Raw genomic sequence first — 11,673 nt, 5'->3', positions numbered from 1 at the left:
CCAGTCAGAGAAAGACAAGTATCACATGATCTCGCTCATATGTGGAATCTAATGAACAAAATAAACTGATGAACAAAAATAGATCCAGAGACATAGAAGCATGGAACAGACTGGAATCTCAGAGGGAAGGCAGGGGAGGGTCAGTGGGAAGAGATCAACAAATGAACTTGTATGCATATATGCACAATCCATCCACACACACAGTAGGGTGGTGAATGCCTGGGGTGAGGGGTGGGGGTGGGCTAGAAGTCAATGTGGGGAAAAAGGAGATTTATGTAATACTTTCAACAATAAAGATTAAAAAAAAAGGCAAGTGTGAGAAACTGTCACAGCCTAGAGGAGCCTAAGGAGACATGAGGATTAAGTGTAATATATCCTGAATGTGATGTGGTAACAAAAGTACCACACTAATGTAAGATGTTAATAATAGGGGAAACTGGTTACAGAGTATATGGGAACTCGTGTTCCCAATTTTTCTGTAACGCTAAAACTATTATAACATAAAAAGGCTTATTATAGGAAAAAATAAGTAAATAAAGGCCATGTAGCCAGAGTAGGCAGGGTGCAGCGAGGACCTAAAAAGTAGTGTGGCTCTAACAGAGAGGAGGGCTGGAGCTCCACGTGGCCCGGCACAGAGATCATGGGGAGGAGGAGACTTCAGCCGAGAGCAGGAGGAACCACTGACAGGTTTCACGGGAAGCTGGGTATGTGTGTGTGCGTGCGTGTGCATGTGTGCATGGCGACTCAGTTATTGTTATAAAGTTGAACAGTTTGGTCACTATCTGCTAGAAAAAAAAACAACAGCAAAGGCTGCATAGTAACAAATGTGAAACTTTATTTCCTGCTCTCTTCCTTCAGTCCTGCTTTTTGTCTCACCTGAGTTTTATAGGAACAGTACTTCTCAGGTATGGTGGTGAAATACCCCAGAGCATTTGCAATGATCTCTAAGGCTCTTAGTAAATCTTCAAAGCAAAATTAATTAACTTCACCATTTATACTCATGTCAAACACACACAATTTAAAGCAAAACACATATTTTTGACCAGGAAAGGGAAGTCAAGGAATCAACAGCAGGGGTCTGGAACCTTTAAGTGTCTGAGGACAGAAGAACAATTACTTGATTACTGGTAGTACTTGGTCAGCATCTGCTTGAATACCAAGCACAGAACAGTAAAACATAGATTCTTCCTCTAAGAAACTTACTAAATGAGAAGTAAGACTTTTTTAAATTATAATTTTGAGAAAAACTAATGACATAAATTAACTATTTTTCTGTATTAACATAATAGTAGTACGTGTTTATCATGGGAGAATCCTAACATTAGAGAGAGGCAGGCAGAGGGCTGACATCGTTGATAAATGGAGCCTGTAGAAGATGCAGGACTGTCCCAGCAAGCCCTCCTCAAACTGGGGGAGCCTCAAACATGTGGGAGCATGGTGTCACACCGGGGTTTCCCAGAGTTAAGTCCTCCTGGAGGAGGGAGATAAGGGACAGCTATCACACTAGCAGCTCTCTTGCCTGAGATGTGGTCCTGAGAGGCTGACCAATTTGCTTACGGACACACCACATACTGAGCAGGAAAACTCCAGTGTTGGCAGTTGCTTTGGGCCAAAATATACAGACACCTGCAAGGGCAGTGTTTGGGACTGTGCAAGGTGAAGACAGAACAAGCCACATTTTAACTCCACATCTGTATATAGAACTATGTGTCAGGCTTTTGATACGCAAATGGCCTGGATTTGAAACAGGTAATTTCTGGGGAGCGCTCCCTCTTGAAAGCCTGTAATATATCCTGAATTCCACAACTGATTTCCTAGAATTGGGTTTTCAGAGAGGAGAATTCACTTATCAACTATAGAAGCACGGAATGTTAAAAGTCCCTCCAGATTAAAAATTTCTATGTGTGAAAGGAGGTGTGTAAAAAAACTACAGAGTACTTTCCAGAACCAGGTTCTACCACCTGATGGTGTGAATAATCAGAAACAAAAATTATTTCCTGAAGAAGAGGTTTGGGATCCCGTTTGAATGCAGGACGATCACCGGCACGGCTTCTACTCCATTCCTCTTGCATGTCAAGTGGATGAGCCAGCTCAAACCCCTGAACATGTTTGCACAACCCCCACCCCCCACTACCCCCTAATACATGTTCACTATGTGTCAGAACTCCCCACACTAAATTACTTTTTGGTATCTACTTCCAACTTTCCCCCATATCTTATGCCCTCACTCTAAAAAGTAATAATACACATATTGGATAAATCTTTTAAAAATGAAGCAATGTTTATAACTCCAGCAGGTAATAAAATGCACATGTTCAGGTATTGTTATGAATTACAAGCAGCCATTTAAAAAAATAAGGATAGAAAATCAGTTCATCAAAGCTTTTAGTATAGAATCTAGCACTTACAATCACCAGGTATGCATGGTCACACATGGTCACCACACATCCACCACATGCTCGCCTAAGCCCAAGAAAGCAGAACAGGCCAAGGTGGTCAGGCTTAAGAAATGACCTGAATTTCACAATAAGCCTTCTTCTCCCAATATTTTGAAGTCTGAAGTACTGTACTGTAAAAATCCACACCTTTATGGGACAGGTCTGGGGCAGAGGGGTGATGTGGCTTAAATTTCTAAGATTACAGACAGGCTCACACTCTGAGAGTGCCACTGCCTACCTAACCATGCAGTTGATCAAAGAAATAGAGCATTTGTGGTTAGGTCTTTAATGTACACGTTTGGCATCTGGTGATTTTCTAGAAAGTGCAGAAGTAAAAGCTGTAGCCCTTTGGGAGAGTCTTAAATTACACGCGAAGCAGCCGAGCCTTGAGTGAACTTGCTGTCACTTGTTCCTTTTCTGTCTTTGTGCTGCCACCTATAGAGAAAAGGAAAACATGTTGTATCCCGCAGAAGGAGTCCCCTGAAGTCCCAAGCACCATCTGCACCTCCTAGAACAGAAAAGCAATGCTGGCTGGTTTAGTCCTCTGAGAACCAGCCGTGCATTTTTGCTCCTGAGAGAAGACCTCAGGTGAGGGAGGGGTTTTGGTGGTGGCCAGCCTTGGCGATTTTCTAGGGCTCCTAGAGAGTGGATTGGTAAGAAACATATTTTTTTCCCAGTGTTTAAAGGAGTGAAATACAAAATAATGTTAAGGTTGCCCCAAAGTTATGGAGCAAATACCATCATTTTAGAAAAAAAAAAAGAAAATACATGAAACACACAAAAACGAGATTCTAACAAATAATTCTTAAACCATTTTTCTCTTTTCCTTTTGTTTTCTTTTTAAAAAGTGGCTCCTTTTTTTTAAGCAGTAGGACTTCCAATGTATAAAAAGTATAAATATAGACTTGCTGAAGTAGTAGTCCCAAATATCCTCTGAAGAATGCCACTGAACAAGGATAATGACTATAAGCTGACTTCTCACTAAGTACAAAGTCAAGCATACTTTATTCTGAAGCTAAAACTTACCAGGAAAAAAGTTGATGGAAATCAGATTCCTATGCCATAGTGTAGATAAGATGTGACAGAGGTTAGACCAGCCGTGGGCAAACTACGGCCCGAGGGCCAGATCCGGCCCGTTTGAAATGAATAAAACTAAAAAAAAAAAAAAAAAAAAAAAAAAGACCGTACCCTTTTATGTAATGATGTTTACTTTGAATTTATATTAGTTCACACAAACACTCCATCCATGCTTTTGTTCCGGCCCTCCGGTCCAGTTTAAGAACCCATTGTGGCCCTCGAGTCAAAAAGTTTGCCCACCCCTGGTAGACCTTTCTGACCACCCACATCCCCAGGGCTCTGTCCACTTCCCGGCCCAGCCTTTCCCATAGCCCCAGCACTACCCGACATGTCCATCTACCTGCTCTCTAGAACAGACACTTTCTGAAGGCAAGTATATTGTCTGCCTTGTTGACAGCTGCATTCCTAGTGCCTAGAACATCTGGCACATAGCAGGTGTTCTTAAAGCAACTAATGGATCTAAGCCAGTGGTTCTCAACCTTCTGGCCCTTTAAATACAGTTCCTCATGTTGTGACCCAACCATAAAATTATTTTCGTTGCTACTTCATAACTGTAATGTTGCTACTGTTATGAATCGTAATGTAAATATCTAATATGCAGGATGGTCTTAGGTGACCCCTGTGAAAGGGTCGTTCGACCGCCAAAGGGGTCGCGACCCACAGGTTGAGAACCGCTGATCTAAGCTTATTCTTTGTTTTCTTTTAAAAGAACTAATAACATGACTAATTTTCACATATTCTGATTAAAACAAGTGTAAGATAACAATTCTTTCAGTGTCTGTGAAGAAGCTGACTCCTCTGTAAATCACATTTGGTGTTTTTCCCTTCTCAAACAGGCTGGATTAATGTGAGGCCATCAAAATACATGTATTAACGAAAGCACAGTAATGCAAAGAAGCTGACAGCTGAATTAAATATTTGACATGTGAATGCACCAGCTAAGTAGAAGCTTTGCTGAAATTCTGGCTCACCACTGCTGAGGATAAACTGACCTGCAGAATTCATTGTGAATAGAGCAAGAAGATGAAGCAGAAGAAATCTGAGTTTTCTTTCTTAAAATAAAATTCACAATTAAATCAGACTACTGAAGAGTAAAAGGCCATAGAGCCACATAATCAATGGCATGGATAAGAATCCTGGGGAGGCAAAAAGGAAAGGGGTCTGGGCCTGAGGGGGATGGGCAGCACAGCACTGCCACCGCCAGTGTGTGCGACCTCACTGTGACCATCTCTGAAACAGAAAACCCCTTTGTGGTCTGCCTTAGAGGGTTGTTGTGAAGATTCATCTAGCTGCTGATGTGGGACAGTGGCCAACACTGTAAAGTACTATTAAACATAAGGTAGGAAACCTTGTTGTAAGCCTAAGGGCTCTGAGGACTGTATAAATCTCTGTATAAAAAGTGTATAAATCTGAAAATTTCTTCCCATTATTCAGACAAGGTCAAAGCCTGTAGACATCTTCCAAGGACACCAAGGAAATAACCCTGTACTCGGCCTTCCTACACAGGGAGCTCTCTGTCTTCCATGGAGAGGTTTGATGCAGCTCACTCTGGAAATCGCCACATTTTTTATTAATCCTGGAGAAAGAGCTGTTTGGGAGAAAATATGTGATACATGGCTGCCAGTCAAGCAAGATTAACTTTAAGAACAGAGAAAGTCAACCCTCACCGATGGGAAGAGGCTATCTTTCAAATCTGGTGAGGGGTGGCTTTCCAGGATGCAGCCAAAGTTAGAGCCTCTGAGAAGGGGAATTTGGTGCAGAGAGTCTGAGGTCCTGAGTTTAAGTTCTGGCTCAGTTCTTTAGTAGCTGTGTGACCTCAGGCAAATAAGCTGACTTTACATTTTCAACTGAAATAATTCAATGGTAAAATAAGTGTGCCATATGGTTTCTGGAAGTATTAAACACATAAGGTCATGTGGAAAATGCTTAAAAATTGCAAAGCATGCCGAAACCAGTTTGGCTCAGTGGATAGAGCGTCGGCCTGTGGACTGAAAGGTCCCAGGTTCGATTCCGGTCAAGGGCATGTACCTGGGTTGCGGGCACATCCCCAGTGGGAGATGTGCAGGAGGCAGCTGATCGATGTTTCTCTCTCATCGATGTTTCTCTCTCATCGATGTTTCTAACTCTCTATCTCTCTCCCTTCCTCTCTGTAAAAAATCAATAAAATATATTTTTTTAAAAAATTGCAAAGCATTTTGTCAGTCTTTATTACTTTCCAATAATTGTGCTCTTTGCATTTCTTTCCACTGCAAAGTAATATAATCTATGGGAAATAAAGAAAAGAAATATATGCCCTGAAAAACACAAGAGCCAGTATGGGCATGTTGGTGTATTTCCTTCAGGAGAAACATATGAGATAACCCATCTAGAGTTAGAGGGGGACCTGGTACACAGTAAGCCCTGATGGATATTAACTCTAAAAGTGTTTTCCTCACAGGTACAAAGGAGATGATGCTCCCCCAAGTAGCGTCTCAGGGAAGGACATAAACAACTCAATGGTCAGGTCTCATCTCACACATATGACTGCTGGCCAGCAATGCTGGTGACTTCTTCATGGATCAGGGAATTAAGGTGGGCCTGGGACTACTGCCAGGTATAATCCAGCTAATTTAAATTGGCCTTTTAGACCAGTTACTTCTTCCCTCCCTCCCTTCCTCCCTCTCTTCTAATTTTAGAGAGAGAGGGAGAGAAACTCGATGTGAGAAACATAGATTGGCTGCCTTGCACACACACCCTGATTGGGAATTGAACCCGCAATACAGGTATGTGCCCTGGCCGGGAATTGAACCCGAAACCTTTTGATGTATGGGGCATACAATATAGACAACATTGTACATTTAGTATGCAAATGGGTACATTTTAGTTTCTCATTTCAAATTGCCTTTGTGCATTGCTAAGGCCCCAAGTAAGAGAAATATGATCCCAGGAATGGTCTGCAGCACACTAAAAATAGACCCTGATCAACAAAACATAATTCCCCTTAACATTCACATTAAACCTGATGGAGGAGCATGTCCTTGGGAGTGCGAAAGTATAAATCTTTGAAGATTAAAGAGCCTGAGCCAAAGTACAAGGAAAATTTAAATTGAAGATAATCCAGACTGAAAAAGGAAAGAATATTGGTAATCTGAGATTAATTTCAGAAATATATACTGTTTGATGAAAAAGATGGGGGCTCTTTTATATGTACAGTAGTTTTATACTTTGTAGATAGTTTTTGAAGCTTTCCCCAAACTCAGCACAATCCTATCTAATAAAGAGTAATATGCAAATTGACCATCACTCCAACACACAAGATGGCCACCCCCATATGGACACAAGATGGCCAGCAGGGGAGGGCAGTTGTGGGCGATCAGGCCAGCAGGGGAGGGCAGTTGGGAGGGACCAGGTCGGCAAGGGAGGACAGTTGGGGGGAACCAGGCCTGCAGGGGTGGCCAGTTGGGGGGGACCAGGCCGGCAGAGGAGGGAAGTTGGGGGCAATCGGGCCAGCAGGGGAGCAGTTAGGCATCAATCAGGCCAGCAGGGGAGTGGTTAGGGGGCAATCAGGCAGGCAGGCAGGCGAGCGGTTGGGAGCCAGTGGTCCCGGATTGTGAGAGGGATGTCCCAGACTGGAGAGGGTGCAGGCTAGGCTGAGGGACACCTCTCCCCATGCACAAATCTCGTGCACCGGGCCTCTAGTTAATAATAAAAAAAATGATGTAAGAGAAGCAAAGGGCCGAAGGATTTGAATAAGCTCAAGAGTCCTTATGTTTGGTATGATAAAGTCTAAAAAGGCGCTAGTTTGAAATTCCTTAAAGAGTTTGAAAACATGGATATATATGTGCCTGTGTATATGTGCATTTATATGTATATGTTTGTGCATATAAATGTTGGGTGTCACTATCCTGGCTTTATGGCACACTTCCCTACAACTATAGCTGTTTTGGGAATTAAATAAGTTATTACATGTAAAGTGCTCATAATAGTGCCAAACACATATATGCTATATAGTGTTAGTATTATTAGTTATTGATATTATGAAATCATCACATGAAAAATGGGAAGTTAGCATAGTTTCAAAGTATCTCAAAAAACTGAGGGGCATTTTACAAAATAACTGACCTGTATTCTCAAAATGTCAAGGTCATTGAAAGACAAAGGAAGATTAAGAGACTCTGACACATTAGAAAAAAGAGAGGAGCTATGACAAATAAATGCAATATAGGGTAATGGATTAGATTATGCAACAGAAAAACATTAGTATAAAAACAAGCAAAACTCAAATAAGGTGGTAAATTAATAGTATTGTATTATTGTAAATTTCCTGGTTTTGATAGTTGTGCTATGCTTATGTAAGGTGTTAATGTTAGAGGAAGCTAGATGAGGGTATATGTAAACTCTATGTTGTTTTTGCAATTTTTCTATAAGTCTAAAAATATTTCAAAATAAAAAAGTAAAGAGAGAAATAGGCCCAGAAATGAGAGAGATGATGAAACTACCAAGCAAGGACATTTAAGCAGCTATTATAGTTATAATGAAGTATTTAAAAGAAAGCAAGTATAATGAGGAAAGAAATCAGAAGACATAAAAAATAACCAATGGGGGAGATCCAAGATGGCGGCAGACAGGACAGCAGGCTGCAAGATAGTGTGTGAGTGAAAGAGCTAAAGGAGAGTGTGTGGACATGCGGGGAGTGTCTGTATTTGTGAGGGACAGCTATATTCCACAGGACTGTTGGGGACTGGTGGACAGGCTCCCCTGGCCTGGCAGCCTCTACTACTGCTGAAATCTCTCCCAGAGCAGCAGGCTCTGCTGCAGAGACCCTGCCGCCTTAAAGGGGAGAGCGGCTGTGATTGGAAGCCCAGCCTTACCTTCACCGGGGAGACCTCGGGTACCTCCCAGGACCCTACAACCACATCGCCCAGGGACCAGCTGCCTCAGCTGCAAACCCACAAACACCGAGAATCCAGCCTCCCTAGCTGTGGGCGCCTAAAAAGAATGTCCAGGGGGAGACAAGGTGGCGGCTGAATACGTGGATGGGTCCTGCGCCTTCTCACAGAGCAGAGAGAAGGAACAGCTGAATCAAATATCATCCACCTGGAATTGTCGAATTAAACACAGCTAGTGAGGCCATCTGTGGACGGAAAGGTCAGAGATCACCTAGAACAGTGGTTCTCAACCTTGGCTGCACATTAGAATCACCTGGGAAGCTTTTTAAAATCCTGATTTCTGGGCCTCATCCTCTGGAAATTCTGTTTCTTTGTTCCAGAAATCAGGATGTTAATCCATAACAAAGAAACAGAATTTCCAGAGGATGAGGCCCAGAAATCAGGATTTTAAAAAGATTCCCAGGTGATTCTAATGTGCAGCCAAGGTTGAGAACCACTGGCCCAGAGAGAGGTGAGATCTGGGATCCAGGCTGGAGGGAGAAACACGCACAGCAGGGACTAGAGTCTCAGAGGGAGACCGCGCCCCACCAAATCCATGGCGCTTGGAGTCACTGTAGCCCTTGAATGTGGAAGGGGGTCCATAGGGCTGCTGGCAGAGGGGGACTCTAAATCTAAGCCCACAGCTGTAGGAGACTGTGCCATAAAAGGCAGCCTGAAGTTCTATACCGGCCACGCAGTGCCTAGAGGAGAAAGACATGAGGCAGTGCGGTTGTTTTGTCTTTATAACTTCCTTGCTTTTATTTGCAAAACCCAGTGCATAGGATCTTTCAATTAAAAACACTCACTGAGACTGCAGGGGAAAGTTGTTTTTGTGGAAACTGGGGATCAGAATAAGGAGAGACAAGCAGGAAACCAGCTCTGGGTCAGTTCATCCCTCCAACCCAGTATTCAGTGCGGCAGGGAAAGAAGAATCTAAACACTGGGTTGAGGGTCCATTTAATCCCGGAAACTAATACAAAAACACCACCACCCAGGGGTTGTGTCAGAAATTGATGCTTGTGTAAATAAAACTGAAGGCAAGCAGAGAAACAAAGTGAAAAGAGAGATCCCTCCTGCTTGAAAACAAGGTTGTGGCTTATGACACAGAGGAGTGGTGGATCGCAGGGAACTTCAACACTGTGCCGACTACCTGACAGGAAACAGATGTGCCAGGCAGAACAGTAGAGAGGGGTCTTAAAACAGCCCCCATAGGTCACTGAAGCTCCACTGAAGTGAACGACCTTCACTATTTCATTTTTATTATTTTTTATTTTTTTTACTTAAGAAACTAAATTTTTTTCTCAGTTGATTTTACTTTTTATTATTATATTGTTATTTTTAATTATTATTATTACTAGAGGCCTGGTGCATGAAAATTCATGCACTGGAGGCGGGGTCCCTCTGCTTGGCCTGCCCCCTCTTACAGTTCGGGAGCCCTTATGGGTGGGAGGCGACCCGGCGATCAGGGGAAGGTGACACTCCTGTTACACCTCTGCTGCTGCCACAGCCAACAGTGCACGCCTCTGCTGGCCTTGGTTACCTGAGCCTCAGGTGGCCCTGGGTGGCTGGGCAGCCACTATCCAAGGCTTACCTGTGCCTCAGGTCGGCCCTGGGTGGCTGGGGGGCTGAGGGGACTGGGGAACTCCAGAGGCGTGGCCACGTGCCTGCTGCCTTGGCGGGGCTGAGGGGACTGGGCGCCGCCATCTTGTGGCTGTGGGCACCGCCATCTTTGAGGGTGTGGCAATTAGCATATTCCCCCCTTATTGGCTGTGGGCACCGCCATCTTTGAGGGCATGCAGTCGATTAGCATATTCCCTCCTTATTGGCTGTGGGCGCTGCCATCATTGAGGGCATGGAAGTCAATTAGCATATTCCCTCCTTGGGTGTAGGGACCACCATCTTTGCGATGCTGTGGGGTCAATTAGCATATTCCCACTTTATTAGATAGGATTACTATTATTTTACTTTTTTAAGTTTTATTTTATTTTTTCTTTATTTTTGGATTAGTGTTCTACATATTAGTTTTATTTTTACTTTTCTTTTAGCATTATTTTACTCTATCTCAATTTTCCCTTTATGCCAACACTTTCTTCCTCACTTTTCCCCTTTTCTGTCCTGTTTCTCTTACCCAGTTCCTGCTTTAGTTTTTCTCTATCCTTTATTTTTACTCCCTATTAAAAACTGATCTTACTCACATATCTAATTTCTTCTCCCTTACTCCAAGTCCATACACACTTCTTTATTCTCTTTCTTCACTAGCCAAAAATATTTTTCTTTTTCTTTCCTTTTCTTTTTTCCCCTTTTTCTTCCTTTGTCTTCTTGTTGTTGTTTGTTTGACTGTTCGTTAGTTTTGTTTTCTGATTTTCTTTTTTTTTGCTTCTGTTTTTCCTCTCCTCACTTGTTTTCTTCTACTAACAGCTTAATTAGTTTCAATCACCAACTCAGGCCTATCTACTCTTTATAAATTTTCTTTTATATATATATACTAGAGGCCCGGTGCACAAAAATTTGTGCACTGGCGGGGGGGGGAGGGGTATCCCTCAGCCCCACTTGTGCCCTCTCACAGTCTGGGACCCCTCGGGAGATAACGACCTGCTGGCTTAGGCCCACTCCCGGGTGGCAGAGGGCACGCCCAATCCCTAGGTGCAGCCCCTGGTCGGGCTCAGAGCAAGGCCGACTGGGGAGTTGGGGCGCCGCCCCCTGTCATGCACAGAGCAGGGTGGATCAGGAGGTTGCGATGCCACCCTCAGTCACGCTCAGGGTAGGGCCGATTGGAGGGTTGGGACGCCGCCCCCTGTCACACTCAAGGCAGGGTCGATGGGGAGGTTGCGGCGCCACCCCCTGTCACGCACAGAGCAGGGCGGATCAGGGGGTTGTGGCGCCACCCCTGTCACATACAGAGCCGGCCGATCAGGGGGTTGGGGCGCTGCCCCCTGTCACACACAGAGCAGGGCCTATCAGGAGGGTTGGGGAGCTCCCCCCTGTCATGCACAGAGCAGGGCGGCGGATCAGGAGGTTATGATGCCACCCTCAGTCACACTCAGGGTAGGGCCGATTGGGGGGTTGGGGTGCTGCCCCGTCACACTCACAGCAGGGCTGATGGGGAGGTTGCGGCTCCACCCCGTCACACACAGACCAGGGCCCATGGGGGGGGGGGTTGGGCGCCGCACCCTGTCACACACAGAGCAGGGCAGATCAGGGGGTTGGGGCACCGCCACTGTCACACTCAGGGCAGGGCTGATGGGGAGGTT

At 44.3% G+C, this 11,673-nt stretch overlaps 1 protein-coding gene across 2 annotated transcripts in view; it reads right to left on the bottom strand.

Annotated features, from left to right (window-relative positions):
• Nucleotides 1-815: 815 nt before the first annotated feature.
• Nucleotides 816-11,673, bottom strand: part of RNASEH2B (ribonuclease H2 subunit B) — a 71,040-nt gene continuing 60,182 nt past the window's right edge. For both annotated transcript variants that reach the window (XM_023748713.1, XM_023748717.1), the window contains one exon: nucleotides 816-2,873. In XM_023748713.1, the coding sequence (XP_023604481.1) occupies nucleotides 2,841-2,873 (33 nt within the window). In that variant the 3' untranslated portion in view covers nucleotides 816-2,840. The remainder of the gene's footprint in view (nucleotides 2,874-11,673) is intronic.

This window comes from Myotis lucifugus, unplaced genomic scaffold (genome assembly GCF_000147115.1).
Source record: "Myotis lucifugus unplaced genomic scaffold, Myoluc2.0 scaffold_7, whole genome shotgun sequence".
Lineage (NCBI taxonomy): Eukaryota > Metazoa > Chordata > Mammalia > Chiroptera > Vespertilionidae > Myotis > Myotis lucifugus.
Note: the sequence above shows the minus strand (reverse complement) of the source record. Positions and strands in the feature narration are given on the sequence as shown.